General features: G+C 39.0%; 2 protein-coding genes across 2 annotated transcripts in view; one reads left to right on the top strand and one right to left on the bottom strand.

Moving 5' to 3' along the window:
• nrg3b (neuregulin 3b) overlaps positions 1–17,689 on the top strand; it is a 554,663-nt gene that overhangs the window by 426,383 nt on the left and 110,591 nt on the right. The window lies entirely within an intron of this gene.
• LOC117830416 (zinc finger BED domain-containing protein 1-like) lies at positions 5,860–9,661 on the bottom strand. Its single transcript, XM_034708524.1, has 2 exons — positions 9,217–9,661; positions 5,860–8,241 (listed from the first exon to the last, which is right to left on the bottom strand). The coding sequence occupies exons 1-2, from the start codon at positions 9,442–9,444 to the stop codon at positions 6,574–6,576; spliced, it is 1,896 nt and encodes a 631-aa protein (XP_034564415.1). The 5' UTR covers positions 9,445–9,661; the 3' UTR covers positions 5,860–6,573.

Below are 17,689 nucleotides of genomic sequence, written 5' to 3'. Positions count from 1 at the left end.
TAATTATTAAGAACTAGAATTAGTAGTTCCAACCAACTGCATATCATTTAGACGAGATCTCAATGGTTTAGTTACTTTCCACTGTGTTCCTGTTAATGATTTACATTGCCTCAAATGACTGAAGTATCAAAAATATAAATATTTGGATTTGAGAATCAATTTTAGAGCATAAAGATCTGGTATCAGAAGTATCAATATTTCAGTATCGATCTACACATCACTAATGAAAATGATATTCTAGGACTTTACAGACACATTTCTGAAACCTAACCAAAAGAGTAAACCAATAGAAACTCTTAATTCATAGTCTTGACAGGTGTTTTGATTCTGAGTCATAAAGAGTCATGATTTTTCAATTCCCTATTAAAAAAGTTCCTCAGCAGAGCAGAATCCCAATAAAGTACGGACCAGTTTGCAATCTTGACTCTCTTACTTACCCTCTATCTATCACCTCCATGAATCTGCCTCAGACTGCAGAGTACAGTGACACTGAGACAGCTCTAATGAAAGTAACAAACAACCTGCTATTCTGACCAGGGCTCTGCATTAGTCCTTGTTTTCTTTGACCCAGGTGTTGCCTGTGATGCAGTTGGACTCTGTATCCTTCAACTCATTGGCATCTGTCCTCTGCTGGCTTTGCTAATATCTGGGTGATAAATCTTTTTTATAGACTGTGTTCAAAATTATCTTTGAGGTTGGTTTATTTGGATAGTATAAGGCAGGATATGATCCTTCCCTCCCAGTTTCATGAGTTGTACAATAGCAGGAGGTTTTTCTTTACTCCAAGGAACATGGTTTATAACAGCTGTTTCTAAAATAAGAAATCTGAAATTATTGTTAGGCCAACCAGACCCTGAAACCATGCAGACTCCAGAAACACTTGAGACCAAAGTAAATTAGAAAAACAAGACAGACTTTGTGGGAAACGGTTGGAAATACAGTGCAAATAAATAATCCACTTTCATACACACAGTAGTTTTTACAAACAACCAAGTATGTGTAACACAAAATAATGCATCCAGACGTAATTTATTAATTTGAAATGACCTCTTGTTGCAGCTACAGTGCCCTCAAGGTCCACCAGTGGGCTACAGACCACACTGTGGTAACACTTGTATTCAAAATTGCAATCAAACATTAAAAGGTCTGATTATATGTTAAATTGTGTCTGTATTACTTAATACTGCCGGTCCCTAGTGCTGGTTTAGCTTAGTGGTTAAAGTGTGCACCCCATACTCAGAGGCTGAAGTCCTGCAGACAAGGTCAGAATGTCTTCAACAGACTAAATTATCTCTATAAGGAGAAACGTGCTGCAAATGCTCAAACTATGCAAAATCAAAATGCATGCACAAGTCCAAGACAAATGCAAAGACAGAAGCACACTGACAATGAAAAAAAAAACTTGCTGCAAAAAGCTGAAATATCTGCTTTACAGCAAATGAGCCACACATACACAAACTGTACAAGCAAGAAAACAACTGCAAGTGATAAACGCTGCAAATAAAGACTTGGTAAGTGAAGTGCTCCAGGCCTGTAGAGGTGCTAAGTGAAACAGCTCTGTTATTGAGAAGACCGGATTATCAACTTATCAGTTGTGATGTCACACGTCTCGGTAAATAACTGGATCATAGTGTGTCTGATAGGTGTGTCCTGACAGTCGCTGTGCCGAAGCACGACTCTATAAACATGTATATGAAACCTGCATAACTTAAGTTGAGGGTGTTGAAGTTCGTCCATCTTTGTTGGAGACTGTGTGAAAATGACACCAAAAATAACTAAAGAACAATTAAAAGTTACACGAAGATACCAGAAGGGTTCAGATTTTAAGGGGATTTAAAGCATGAAACACAGTCCTGTTTTCCAGGCAGTCCCCAAATAGTGAAGGTGTAATCACGCCAAAGTCCACTAATAGATTGGCAAGTGCACACTCCCACACTCTTGCGTATCTATAAATATTCAGCCCTGAAGTCAACACAACCCCCCCCCAAAAAAAACACAAACACAATCCAGCCTCTCCTCACTGTCTTTCTGTAAATGCATGTATCGATTATGGACTTGAAGGATTACTCATCACTGTTTTGGAAAGAAAAAGCAGCCTGGGAACAAAACCCTTTGACAAAAGGAACCCTTCTATGTGGACAGGCTTCCTACGAATGCAAAGGAACCAGACACTGTCTCAGTATTTAAGCCCAGACTCCATTTATTCAGCACAGCATACTACCCACCTTCACTCCCACCTTGTCAGGCAGTCTCTTTTATCTACTGCCTAGCTGCGTAGCTTTCACTTCCCTCTACAGATGGCCCCAGCACTACACGGTGCAGTGTGCACATACAGTTTCCATGGTTATATGCACAGTCACTCGCTCTGGCCCAATTTGTTGCTGCTTGTTATACGTTTGTCTTTTTTTTTTTTTCTGCATGTCTGACCATCAGATTTGTTACAAGGTAGACACCAACCATTTAAAGTTTAGGACATGATGGTTGTATGGAAGCATTACTAATAATTATGAGCACATTGAAGTTAGAGCTGACTACCTTTGTCTTTAAATACAGGGATGGCACAAGATAAGAGACATATGAATAACGTAAGATGGAAAGGTCTGGTTAATTGTTGGTAAGAATGATATTAAATGTGAAAAGAGGAGGTTTAAGAACACTCTGAAGGCCACCCATGACGACTTAGGGTGCATTTTGACCAAGAGTTCCGGGGTCTTTTAGCCCCCAGAACTACTTTACCCTGAACTAAAAGGTTCCTGTGCCCCCATTGTTGCGTTTCGACCACGGCCAAAGTGCCAGGTAGATTGTGCAAATCAGGTCAGTGACATATGAAGAAAAAAATTTTTTTAATTATATTTTGAAATCTTAATAAATAACTAAACTAATATGCATTCCCAGGAACTCCCTCTGTGTTTCAACAACTGTGCAAACTCCACAAACACCGTTACGTTCAACCGAAAGTCCCAGGACCTTTGAAAAGTACTACCCCCCAAAACAGGGGCTTTTCAGGGGGGAGATTATCTACCCCTGAACTAAATTTAGACCCTGGTTCCTCCGGTCGAAACGCATGTAGTTCAGGGGTAAAGTTCCTGCGTTCGAAGATGCCTTTAGATGAAGTTCCTGGGATTACTGAAGCCATCCTTAAAATAAAAATACATAATCAAATTCATCAGACACTGACAGGAGAGTCTATGTCGAGACAGGAAACAAATATCTTCAAAGAACGAAGGTGTTCAAGACATTAAACTGACAGCAGTTATGTTTTAAATGAAAGTGAGTCTCTGGGAAGAGAAGATGAAGCAGGTAGGAAAGAAAAGAGGGAAATAAGCATAAAGAGAGGGAATAAAAAAGCAGATTTTGCTGTTTGTCACAAGGTGATGCAACTTTACAGTCCAATTAAAGCTGTGCAGTGCTGTTAGTAGGTTTGGGAAGTGATTGAAAACATTGATAAAGTGAGGCTCCTGGATGTAGTTCATTTTCACAAGAGTACAAATACCAGTTTCAGGTGACATTATATGGCATGACAGAGAGTTGATACAGTGTGATATTACTGCTGTATATTCAACTTTTCAACTGCTTTTTAAAGGACTAATAAAAAAAGGATTATGCCAAGTTGATACCAAAGTAGGCTGTAAGACTAAATCTGCACATATACATTGTAGTAAACAAAATATAAAGGACCTTTTTTATACGATCTTTATGTTCAAGACTGTGAATATAGTGTTTCTGAATATGTAAATCAAGCTGCAGTCCCCCTACAGCCAGACCTACTTGCACCAGTTGCTCCCGGTGTTCTCTGTTAGGGTCGGTTGGTTAGGATTTGTCAGGGTTAGTTGGTTATAGTTAGTCCATGGTTACCACAGGCTACTGACCTTCCCTGCAAACTTATGCTTGGATGGGTGTGTGATTTGCTTACCACATCTTATGTAAGCAATGCTTCGCCCTCTTTCTCGCTCTCTGCCTCTTTCCCTTCTCCTCCAGGGACTTTCACCACTGAGATAAGTTGTGAATGTTGGAGATGAGTTGATTCAAGTTTTTGGATACAGTTCTAAGTTTTAATGAGGTCGCCTTTAAAATGAAGGCATTATTTTGTAAATACTTTATCCTTTGTCAAGATTATAGAGGTAACTTACTCCAGTTGGTGACTATTATCTCAGTCTTTTCAAGCAATAAAATCAGTTGTACTTAAATTAAACTGAGAGATGATTTCTTTCATCACTCTTGCAGAACATAAACACCTAATGCAATGTAATGCAACAGCCACGAGAAGAGTTCCACCTTTACAAAGCTACAATGTTCAAAGGTTGTGACTTGACTCATCTGTATGTTGATTTCTGATGCCATCCTTTGTGATGTTAATAAGGCCTCATTATAATGAATGAAGTTTTGAGATACCACGCTGTTCATCAAACAACAAATTAATCCAATGCGCTTCATAAAGAAAAACAGTTATCAATATTATCCAGCAAAGTTCCAGTTTTTAATATGTTTTAACCATAGACTGTATCCGTGACGTTAACCATCTGTTCCTGAAGCGCTGTTATGAAGCCGATGGTCGGCGGGTGCCATATTGGAAATGCTGAACACAACCTAACTTCGTCAGAGCTAGTGTGAGGAAAAGAGGTGGGCCTTTAGCCTTTACTTAACAGCTACAGGGTACCAGCCTGTCAATCAAGTCAGCCATGCCCTTATTTAGCCTAACTCCTAAGTTTAATATCTTCAAAAATAACGAGTTATAAACAAATCAACCCCTTGCAGCGTGCAGAGAGACAAATTAGCTATACAGACCGAGAAGTTTTCTGAACCAGGCTGTAAACATGTTTATTATTGCTGAAAATAGCATCTTTCTTTTTTTAATATGTGGTTTCCTGTGTTTCTGCAGCCAGCCTCTAGTGGACGCTTTATGAACTGCAGTTTTTAGCACTTAAGGCGTGGGCCTTATATTTTAAGACTGGAGGTTGCCGCTTGGTTTTAACTTTGTTTTGGTTATTTTCTCCAATGTGAGCAGAGTGAAACAAATCAGCTGTAGCTCTAGTTGAAGTTGTAGGACAGTAAAGGGTTCTAAAATAGTCCATAGAAGTTGAGCAGGCCTGTTTAGCTAGCTGCCCGCACATTCATTCTTGAATATTTTGCATGTATGGCAATTCAAAATACTGAAGTGGCCTGCTGCAACAAGCAATAGAGGACATTTATTTTAGCATAATCTACCAAAAAGGTAGGGATGGGCATTTCAAGCCAAAATACCATTTGATAGTCACTGTGATCTATTTGCATATTATTTGAATTACAGATATTCTTTTAATATTTCCATATATATTGCAAAAATAAATACAGAAATGTATACCTGATAATTGCAGTGTGTTTTAAGTGCATTGATTAACAAACTATTTGAGGTTTGGGTTTTTACATTTATTTATGCTGCAGACGCTCAGACAGGAGCAGCATAGCGACAACAGCGACTCACACAACACTTCACCATGTGTGCTGCAGGTGTGGACACTGAAAGTTAACACTCTGTGAGACACCGTCACATTAAAGATCTGTTTGTATGGCAGCAGCATCAACCAGCATCGTGCCGTGGTGGTGCTGCTGGTGGTAGAAGGAACTGGGATAATTGAGTATCTGCCTTGTGAGCTTCATGCCGGTGTGTCCATGATGCAGCAGCATGGTTCTCATGCTTACAGTCTTGTGCAGTGTGCTGTGTGTCTCTGCTTTTGTTCCTCCAGGGCCACAAACATATTTCTAACAACTGTCACTCATTTCTTCTTTTGATATGTAATGTAGTTAGGAAACATTTTTAAATGCACTTCAGCCACTGTGAGTCAGGAGTACCAACTTACAACTAGGGATGCAACGATTATAAATTTTGATGGTACGATTATTGTCAGAGAAATAATCACGATTTCACGATTATCCCGATTATTATGCTTTTCATATTTTCACATCGCTAATGTATAAAATGACATAACACTGGAAGTTTTCGTGTTATTTATTGCTACCATTTGAAACAAAAATATCACAGTAATGAAATAATTCAATGAAAAAAAAGGAACAAAATGTATTTCTCTCCTTTTGATGGTGAAACAAAGATTGTTGGCTTTTTAATTTAAACTGTTGCTATGCTTTGAAGCATAAATAATACTTTAAAGCCACTGTGACGAGTATTTAACAGATTGTAAAACAGAAAGAAACTAATACTGATGCCTTTTCATGGCCCACAAAAGCAAACAAGACTAATGGCAAAAATATTGTCAATTTCAAGGGGGTAGGTGTCAGACCAGATGATAGACATCACTTGCAAGAAACAGCTTTTCTTAACATTTTGAACAGCAAATATTCAGTGAGGATAAATACATTTGGCTTTTAACAGAAAGCAAGATGACATGTTTTGCCTGAAATACTGCTGGACTTAACCAGATAACCTGGAAACATAATTCAACTTCAACAGTGTAGCTGCCTTTCAAATAATAAATAAAACTGTAACAGTAAAAATATAATATATATTCCCTTCTGAACAAAACAAGGACTTAAATGCAGCAGGCCCTTTTCACATACCTAACATTTGATCCAGTCCTTTCAGTTCATATTAAAGTGCAGAAATGTGAGCATGTTCACATTTTCAGTGCTAAGTCTTGAACGCTGAGGGGACAGGATATGGCCACTTGCACTGAACACCCTTTCTGAAGGCACACTTGTTGCAGGGATGCACAAGTACTTTCTGGCCACTTTTGATAGCATTGGAAATTCTTCCACATGTGTCTTCCACCAAGACAGTGGGTCCGCTTCAGCATCGATTGCAGGAAGAGACAGGTACAGTCTCATCTCAGTATCAAGCTTTTCCAGGGCTGTTGGCAGTGGTCCCTCTGAGGCTGCTGCTGACCTGTTCTTCCTTGCAGTGGTGATTTTCTGTAACAACCCAGACAGGCTCTTCTCTTTCCTTTTGGTGGTGGTGGTGGAGTTGGTGCTCTGTGCCATTGCTGCTGGAGGCTGTTCTGTGTCTGGAAGTTCTTGTGCTGTAAGAGCAGTTGCTTCATCACTGCATGCCTTGACTATGTCATCAAGATTCTCAGCAAAGCTTCCCTTGAACCTGGGATCAATGAAACTCGAAATGCTCAGCACATTCTTCATTTCTGTTGTATATCTCAGCTGCATTAGCAGGTCATCTCTAATTACATGCTTCATCTGTTTAGTAAGAGCGCTGTCTTCCTCTTCATCTTGAAGCATCACACTGTTGATGTGCTCCAAAACTGGCTGCAGAGCGGAAAGTGTGACTTGTCTTTCTGAGGCCAGAATGTCAGTGAAGTCATGGAGAGGGCAAAGCAGTTTGTGCACTTCCTCCAAGACAGTGATGTCACTGTCTTTGGGCATAAGATGCCAGGTGCTTCTGTTACCTACAAGCACAGCACAGATTGCCTGCTGCTGCTCCAAGAACCTGGAAATCATTTCAAATGTGGATCCCCACCTGGTGACCACATCATGTATCAGGGAATGTTCAGCGATGTTTAACTCTTCCTGCTTCTTGTGTAGTTCACGTTTCCGTTTCCAGCTTCGAGAAAATCCTTGGACCAAATGCCGGCATGATCTGATGGCAGATTCCACCCTTGAGATCTTAAGGACTTTGGAAATGGCCAAATTTAAATTATGACCAAAACAAGAAAACCAAACACAGGGAAATGTTTCAAAGGCTTTCCTCATGTTACTGGCGTTGTCGGTTGTAATTCCGGACAGACTCTCTTTCTTTATGTTCCAGTCCAGGAGCATGTTTTCCATCATTTCTGTGATATGCTCTGCCGTGTGATCTTCTGGAAAATAAAGAGTCTCAAGACAGTGACACTTCAGTTTCCAATCCGAAGAGATGTAGTGGACTGTACAGCTCATAAAGGGTTCTCCTCCACCACCAGTGCTGGTCCACAGGTCTGTGGTTGCACCAAACCACACACCCTCTGCCAGCTGCTCCTCAACACTTGCTCGTACCTCTTTGTACATGGCTGGGATTTTGTTGGCGGAGAAGTAGCTTCTTGACGGAACTTTGTACTGTGGTACCGCCTTTTTCATTAGATGAAGAAATCCAGGTTTTTCCACTATCTGAAATGGCATCATATCTTTGGAGATGAAATAGGCCACAGCATTGTTCAGATCCTGGGCTTGTTTTGAGGAGGGCGCATAAGTCACACACTTCGCAAAGGATTCAGCAACAGTAGATTGATTAACCCCAGCTGCAGCAATACCAGAGGTGGTGTTTGGCTAAAAGTGAATAGGAAAAATGAAAATAAATAATCAGAGCCAAGATGAGCTGAATGGACTTGCAGTAACTACTTAAGTTGATTTTTAATGTTTAAACTAAAGTATTTTGAATGTATGATTTGAGACTAAAATGAAATTTGGAGATCCCTTGGGGGTATATTTACCAATGCTGATAATAGAATTCTGTAATTTACTGTCATCCAAGCCTATTTCTTACCATCTATTTGGAAAATGTAACTATTCTTATAAATATCCCAAGAAAATAGCTTCCATTAATGTTATAAGTTTGTCTGAAGTTAAGTAGAATTGTTTTGGTACTTAAAGCATTTAATAAAAGACTAAGATGAACTTCAACAATCTCTCAAGAATTTAGTTATACGGGTTAACTTAAGTGTTATTGTTATTTACTGTCAACCATGCCTTTTTTTTAACAGTCTTAAAAAAAGATATAATCTTAAAAGGGGCCAAAGAAAATGTCTATTAACATTTTTGGTTTGTTTGAAGTTGAGTATAAATTCTTGAAAGAAATTGAGTACATCTCTCACACACTGATATTATTAATTGGACTGCAAATAATGAAATAATGCCTAGCATTTACCTCACACATATGGAAGCAAATAGATAATATTAAAACGAAAAAACAAATTTGAAAATGAATAAGCATTTCTGTTAATGCAATTTAATTTTCAAATTTGCTTTTTCATTTTAATATTGTAACCTATTTGCTTCCATACACACAGATAGGAGACGCAACATCAAAAAGTCACAGACCAAAGTTCTTAGGCACTCTTTTCTCTTCCATAGACCTCACACCTTTTTGCAGCTGTGCTGCATTTGTTTACCTTTCACTAAAAGCTGACGCTTTGGATTGTAATTGACGCGCTTATATTAAATTTGCTGTAAACTAACTGTTTCATTGAGTAAATTGCCACTAACACAATTTCAAGCAGATATATCAACCAGATATTGCGTTACCTTTATTAAAGCGTGAAGTCTTGGGTGGTGATCTCGCAGATGCTGTATCAGGTTTGATGTGTTTGATCCTTTCGCCATAACTTTTTTGCGGCAGGTTTTGCAGACGGGTGCTCCGTCGTCTTGTATAACTCCTTGGTCGTTCTTATGGAATCCAAAATGCTCCCACACTGCTGACTTCAATCGTTTTTTGGGTGGATACAACACTTCGTTGCTAGATCCCTCTGCCATTGTTGCGCTAATGCAGCACAGCTTTCATGTCTCCCGCGTAGACTGTATGGTGGTCCTGACTCCCGCTCCTGATAGGTACGGCACATTAAGCTGACGCACCAGGTGTCACTTTTTTTTCGTTCCGTGCAGGTTGCGCCAAACACAGTGTATCGGCCCATTTTTTTAACAATAAAAACACGGTGTGGCAGAGTCTCTGCGGTTGATTAATCGTGACATTTGTAAGCGCGGTTAATAGTGAAACCGGTTAACCCCTGCATCCCTACTTACAACCAGGCACCGTTAAAAACACAAGATAAATGTATTTTAAAGTCAAAACTGATTACCCATTCCTACAAAAAGTTATGTGGATGACTACTTTATCTCATTATAATTGGAATCTGTAAATATTGAATTGTAAATTTAGTAGCCTCTTGTACTCATTACCTGTAAAAATGTCGCCCTTGAACCTCATGTGATTTCACACTGTGATTCTCTTACTATTAAAGCTGAATAATCCTGAGTTGAGAGAAAGCAGTGTTAGGTTATATTTTTCTGTTGGTTGAAAGAGTGACCGTTTCATAAGTTATGTGAGCCACCTTTTTTTAATCACAGGTTTTGTTTGACCCAGCTTTCAGTCACCTGTATACTTTTTTGTTTAAAAATGTTTCCATGGCATAGTGTCAAGAAAATAATCTTCACACACTGAAAGAGATCTATCCAAGATTCAAGATGTTTCATGTCACTCCAGTTATAAGAGAAGGATAAAGTGAAACTCTATAACTAAGAGGCTCCATTAATAAGACCAAATATCCAACTCAAAAGACGTTGAATAGATTATAACAACATTTTAAAAAGCACTAATTAAATTATAATAGGTATACTTGAGGTAAATGCAAAGTATAGCATACATATTATAAAAAATATATACATTTAATGATAATAATAAACTTTATTTATATACTACTTTTCTAAACAGAGTTACAAAGTGCTTCACAGAAGGTAAACAATAATAATAATAAATATAAACAAAAGATAATAATTTAATAGAAATATATATATATACACATATACATAAGTACACACCTACACATATATATACATATATTCATACACATATTCATACATACACATACATACACATGTATACATGTATACATGTATACATACATACATACATACATACATACATACATACATACATACATACATACATACCGCACTTTCGGTTCATGTATTTATATTTCTTTAAATTTGTATGGCCTGGCAAACAGCCATACATCAATGAAGCTAATGCAAGCCAACAAGCTAACCCAAAAATAGGATATTCTCAATATTGATTTGCAAGTAGTTCTATTGTGTCTCCCTGCAGCAGTTTTGAATAGTAAGGTTTGTCTATCACTAAAGAATAGAAGCATAAATATAATATGTTGTTTAAGGCAAATTCGAAGGCAGTTATTTGATGCAGTTTGCTAAGAAAAACAAACAAAAACAAAACAGCATCCACAAAATGTATCATCACCTTTGCATACAGTATTACCTGATATATTATAATTAGGAATATATAACTTTACGTGGGTCTGACCTTATATGAGGTCCAAACTACAAAATGACTGACAGTATAGTTTAAGGACCTGTGCTTTTCCTTTTTTTCCTTGTATAAACTGATGATTAACTACTACAAATTTTACATTATGAGCATATTATTGATGTTGATTAACTTTTTAGAGCCTGTAAACTTTCATCAGTGTAATGTGCTCCCCCAGTAGCACTTCACCTGACTTGAAGGCAGATTGTAATCGCTCTGCCGTCAGAGAGGTACTGATGATAGCAATCAGGAAAAGTGGCAAGACTGTGGATCAGTTTCTGGACCTCATCTGTGAAAGGCGAAGAGAGATAGATAATTTAAAGCAAAGTCAGTAAGGTCAGGACAGGAAGTGGAGGGGGAATTGAGAACGGGCCAGTGAGTAGTTACGAGAAAGAGCTTCAAATACTCTCTAAGTTCTCGTCAAGAATTGGTGACAGAACCCTCGGAGGAAGGAGAGTGGAAAGCATGATAGGATTGGGGTGAAGGGAGATATACATGGAATTATTTGCTGAGGTTGGGAGCACAGGATTGGAATTAAACGAGGAGGGGTTGTGGTAGCAGCTGAAATAAATGTCGATAAGGAGGTAAGAAGCAGGTTGAAAGTGAGAGAGGTCATCAGACAAGCCTGAATCGAGTCACTTTCTTTCAGCGACCTGCACTCGTGTTCACTCAATTTGCAAGGCTTCAGACAGCAAAGAGGCAGACGGATTGACAGGGAAGTCTGCAAGAAAGTGAACAGAGAAGGTCAAAAGAGGTGGCGGGGCAGATAGACGTATGGATTTAGACGAGTCAGTTCACAGAGCAAAGGTGTCAAGTGTGGAGAGGAAGTGAGAGACGGATGGACGAGAGGAAAGACGGATGGAAAGATGGCTTTTTTGCCAGGTGGTGATAGTGTGAAGCATGAGATACACTGAACCTGAGCATCTTGGGAGTTAAATGGAGCAAAAAATGGGCCTCATATTGAATGTTACGATGCTGTGAAAGAGTCTGACAGAACAGTTTAGAGGAAAAATAAAATTTGCTACACCATCTTAATAGAAATCTATATCAACCATCCATTTACCACTGCAGAAAGTCTACCAGAGAAGAGAACCATCGATAAGAGCGCAGAAAAGGGGGGAGGGATAGCAGCCGTTTTAAGGATTCATATGTTATTCCTACACTCAAGAACAGCTCAATCAATGTTTGAGTATCAGAGGCTTTTACAGCTGGGATCATTTTGCAGTGCAACCAGGTTCCGTGCTGGGAAAAGTATGAGGTACTTGTGCAAAAAAAATTCATCTGAAAAGACTCTTGGCTTGATTCTAAAAGGGATTGCTGGGCTTTTGTGCCTGCTAAACCTATGAGATAAAGATGAAAAGATGATATCTAATTCTCAAAGCACACACGTAAAGATGCACTCAAAACAAATCATTGTGCACCAGTGTTGTTTGCATACATTGAAATGGGCAATTTAGCTTAAAATCAAGGCAAAATTGGCCACTTTCTTTGCAAATGGACTTCATTATATAAAACGTCTAACTCACAAACACTGGTGCTAACATCCACAAACAGTTAGAGTGAACATTTCACTGACTGCTGACAGTTGGTAATAAGTTCACTACTGTGTTAATGTATTTCAGGCTCAAACTTTTTCGGTCATCATGACAAAAATTCAACCTAAACATTACTATTATTCCAACAATCAGGTCAGTCTGAGACTTTCTTTGGGCTTAACCCCTGTAAACAGTCTGGGTATGTAATGCACAACAGAGTGTTTTTTTTTTTCTTAATTTTCTGCTCTTTGCTAGTTCGCTCCAGGAAATAAGCCATACACAAATGGTGAAATATGCATCTCATCTGTCATGAACTGACTCCAAAATAACCTGACAAAATGTGTATGCTCTTCGTTGAGCTCAGCATCTACAAGTATTTGTGGACAGATTTGAACTCCAGCAGGATGAAGCCACACAATGCAGCTATGTGCAGCAGAGAGCGGAGATGCTGACAGCTCATCTCCACAACCAGACACAAAACAAGAGCAAACTTCACAGAGCTGCAACACTTATACCCCTTTTCGACCAACCGGGTTGTATTTCCGGGCTGGTGCTCGCGCTGGTTGAACTTGCGAACCAACACCGCACCCGTTCGTTTTTCCACCCGCTCGAGCTGTCGGAAGTGGCACGTCATGACGTCAGATTTAGGTGGCTGTTTTTTCCCAGCAGCACTAGCGCAAACTTTCCCTCACAACAACAATGATGGCGAACAATGGCAGCTTGTCTCCTCGGCCGACCACTGCTTTGCCTTGGAATCCATTAGTCTCTTTTATTTTTCGCTGCAGGACAATGGCGGAAACACGTTTTGTGTTTTTGATGGGTGTTATTATTAGAGCAGTTTGCTTTGTGAAATGGGTTGTAATCAATTCCTAGTGAATCCCCTCGAATAATCATAGCCACAGAGGCATAAATGTACCTTTTGTTAACAACAAATCTTATTAGAAACAACATTTTGGCGCAGTTCCATAGTGGTAAATACAACTCAAAGTATTATTTTGCTGGTTGCATATACACTGATTCTAGACCCATCATGCTTACTCCATTGTTTCATATACATGCCTGTTGTACATGCCCATATGGTTTCTGTGCATTATTTATGGCAAACATATGTCTCAATCGATGTCATCTTCTTAGTGTGTACGACTCTAAATGTATAAGTCTTGTATCAAAGCTTTACAGCATCTCCTGCGTCTCTATCCGACCCATGACAGCGCAGTTTCTTCCTCAACCGTCACTCAATATCATGAAAATGCTTATTACACAAGATCCTTTCTGCTGAACTGTGAACAAGGACACCGTGGGTTTTTGTTGCATAAATACTATATGAATGGCAGTAACCAATGATAACTGAAAGCACCCTTACACCCTGAGATGAACTACAGCTCTTGTAAAATGAAACTCCTGCTCACCACAAAGTTAAAAATGCAGCTTATAAATTATTCAAACGCAGTATTTTCCATTATTTTTTTCTTTGTCTGCTTCTTTTGGTACATACTATAAAACCAGCGTGACGTCACCACTTCCTGTTTTGAATAATTACTTGATTGTCCATTATCCTACTCAGTGTAAGCACTAAAACACATAGTCATCCTCCTCTAAAAAAACTAAACAAAAAACATCTGTAGCAGTGATGATACTGTTGCGAACAAGTCCCCTGACACATAAACAGTACGTACCTGCTGATGTGGTGTAATTATCCCTGAGTAATAACCCTGTATCTGTCCTTACACAACAATTATGCTACTTTAGGATTATGCTGTCATACATATTGTTAGAATTAGAGGGCAATTTTAGACTTTAAATTCAGCTCATTTGTCATGTACTGATCTTGTCAAAAGAGTTTAATAATGCTTTATTGTCCCTGAATGGAACTGAAGCTTGCATGAAATAACCCTGATGATGTCGTCAGGGTCCTGGCCTGCACTTCAGACAGCACTTTGTTATCAGAAAGCCTGTTTTAGACATCACTATGGGGGCTTTAAGCAAAATGGGCATTTAATTAACCTTATTCTCATGGTGACCTTTACCCCTGTTGTCACCCTCTGATGTGGACTCTCAAGAGCTGTTGTAACATTGTAGTGCTATGGTTCATGTTGTAAATAATGAATTCAGCTTTCTTTTCTTTTTTTTCTAAAGTTATATTTTAAAAATATTTTATGGGCATTTTTGCCTTTAATAGACAGGACAGCTGAATAGAGATAGGAAATGTGAGGGAGGAGGACATGCAGTGAATGGTCGAGGCTGGAATCGAACCTGCGACCTCTGCAACGAGGGCTATGGCCTCTGTACATTGGGTGTACGCTTAGACTGCTAGGCCAACAGTGCCCCTATTTAGCTTTCATTTAATAAATTCTGAATTAATTGTTCACTGAAAAATTAATGTAGGGGCGCTGCTGGCCTAGCGGTCTTAGTGCCCCATATACAGAGGCTACAGTCCTCGTCGCAGGGGTCGCCGGTTCGATTCCCGGGCAGTCGACCATCTCCTGCACAGCTACCCCCGCGCTCTACTCCCCATCTTTCCTATCTCTCTTCAGCTGTCCAATAAAATAGAGGCAAAAAGGCCAAAAATATTTTTTTAAAATGTATGTAAAGTAGAAAAAATACTAGGGAAACGTGACATATCCCAGTATAAAACAACATATCTGATTACCAATTAGCCTCCGTCAGACAACAGTATGTTTTAGCATCCAACAATTTCCTAACTTACTTAACTGTTAGCTAGGTAAAGGTAGCATTAGTGGTGAATTTACATATGTCCTGTCCCCACTTTCTCATCAATTTTAGCATTAGCTAGGTACTTTTAACATTAGTGGGAAGTTCATACCTTTCCTGTTATGTTTTGTATCACACCTTTCTAATTAATTATTCTGTTAGCTAGCTAATGTTAGCATTAGCAGGGAATTTACACCTTTGCTGTTATATTGTGTATCAATCTGTAAGTGTAACGTAAGTTTTTCGGGCACTCCCTAGCTAATGACAAAAGAGAAGAGAAGCAGCAGTATGTTAACATTAGCTGTTGTTTTAACTTGGAATATGAACTAATGTCTCTTTGAACCTGAAACACTAGAGCAACAGCTTTTGAGGTTACCGTCCGAAGCGTAATGTCAGAGAGAAATGCTTTGAATGCAGAATGCTGTTCAGCCACATAAGAGGAAATGAAGGATCTAGCATTTTTGGGATTGACCAATGCATACTCACCGCATACTGTAAGGACATATTGGCCTCTGCTGTTTCATTGGCTGCCTTTAAACTGTCTTTTGTACATGATGGAGGTGTTTCCTCTTACGTTGCTCTCTCCAACGACTGTAGTCATAAAAGCAGTAAATATGTGATGACATTTATATAAGGCAGCCAGAGGGTAAGCTTGGGATCATTCAACTGGATAAACCTGGACCGAGGTGTCCTCAGGCAAGACTTGACCCTGTAGCAAGAGAGTAAATTTGAAATTTTAATTCCTTCATGCGATCAATAAATACTACAGTACTATTTCACAGGTAATGTATTTGATGGGGGGAGCTACTGAACCCTTACATCATAATTTAAAAACAAAAGATCTTTACACAGAAAGGTATTGTTTGATAATGCTGGGTTTGTGTGCTACCCATAACTGGAGGTTTTTACTCCAAAGAGACCAGATTACTGAAATCTAATGGGAAAATCACATATCCAATGGTATGTGGTGTAATTGCAGGAAGTTACATGCATCCAAATGTGAAAGGTTAGATGTAACAGAATAGGCAATTAGCTTTCTTCAGCCATTTTCAAAAATCCCCCTGAGACACGGTAAACAAACAGAAAGGCCAACTATTTTTTCTCCCACCATGCCTTCAGTACATGCATATTTAAGGCTAGAGTGGAAAGCAAACAGAACACTGAGCTCGCAGTCTCAGAAGACCATAAAAGACCCCCAAATTGTTCACTTTACATTTGTTGCTCTCTGTGGTGAGATGCTTTCGTACTGTCATCCTCACAAAGAATCCATAAAAGGTCTGTTTGGGTTTATGGAGAGAGCATAAAATAATGTAGAAATCCTATTTGTTAGTTTTGTTGCCTCTGCAGCTCCTCTCTTGTTTGCTTCTATCAGTCTTTACTGTGATCCACTGGCGAGTTGCACTGGGTTTATAGTTACTTTATCACCCTCCATTAGCACCAGTGTCCTGCATTACAGCCATGTCAGTGATGGATCAATACAATGCAGGGGAGTTTGAGTTGGCAAAGGAGTGCTCTCTGATTCTCCCTATAAATCTGTGTGACATGGAGAGGCTGACACTGCTCACTTAGCCCCACTAGAAACCATGAATAATATCTCACACCACAAAATGAGCAACCAAACTAAACTTGATTGAACACCAACTTACATTTGATGCTAGCACCATATACTGTAAACACAATTATTATTTTTGTTGTTGTTTTTTTTGCAATTAAATGCCCTCAAGATATTACCAAACTCAATCAACCACAGGTGATTTTGTATAACTGAATAACTGCACTAGTGGTGGCTAGGTAGTGGCGAAGTGCTTTCATAGCTGGTTGATAGTTCTGCATGTTATGATAGGAGAGGCTTAAACTGTGCTAATAGAAATAATTGCTTGGTTGAATGTTAACAGTTGTCTGATGAAATATGTCCAACATCCCTCCAAATATTTGGCATCTAAACAGCTATTTAACAGCTTTCTAGTTAATACTTTTTATTAGCTAAAATTGATCCTGAATGTGATTGTGTACCCCAGTCTTAATTTTGGCGGAAACTCAAAAAAAATTAGACTTTGTTTTTTGCCAAAACATCTTCACTCTTTAAATAATTCATGTAGTCCATCAGATATTGGTAACATGGTTATACCAAGTGTTAAAAACATTCTTGATGTGACCACTGTGACTGTATTTTGATTCTCTTGACTCAGAAAAATGCCATGAAAGGACTATATTTCACATTTACGACGGTCCTTGAATGCACCTGCAGTGACAGGCGCACTGGACAGTCAGTTCACGGCACTCTGAAATGCATCTGCATCTTTGATGACTAGTAGTTGATCAAAACTTTCTGAAGGTGTCTGATGTTTCACCAAACTGGATTAAATCAAGCTCTAGATGCAGAGCTTTTTACAGTAATGGCGGCAAACAAACGTCCCCCGGTTGTGTCTTTGTC

The sequence above is a fragment of the Notolabrus celidotus genome, chromosome 18, assembly GCF_009762535.1.
Source record: "Notolabrus celidotus isolate fNotCel1 chromosome 18, fNotCel1.pri, whole genome shotgun sequence".
In the NCBI taxonomy this organism is placed as follows: Eukaryota; Metazoa; Chordata; class Actinopteri; order Labriformes; family Labridae; genus Notolabrus; species Notolabrus celidotus.
This window is presented reverse-complemented; position numbering and strand designations above follow the sequence as displayed.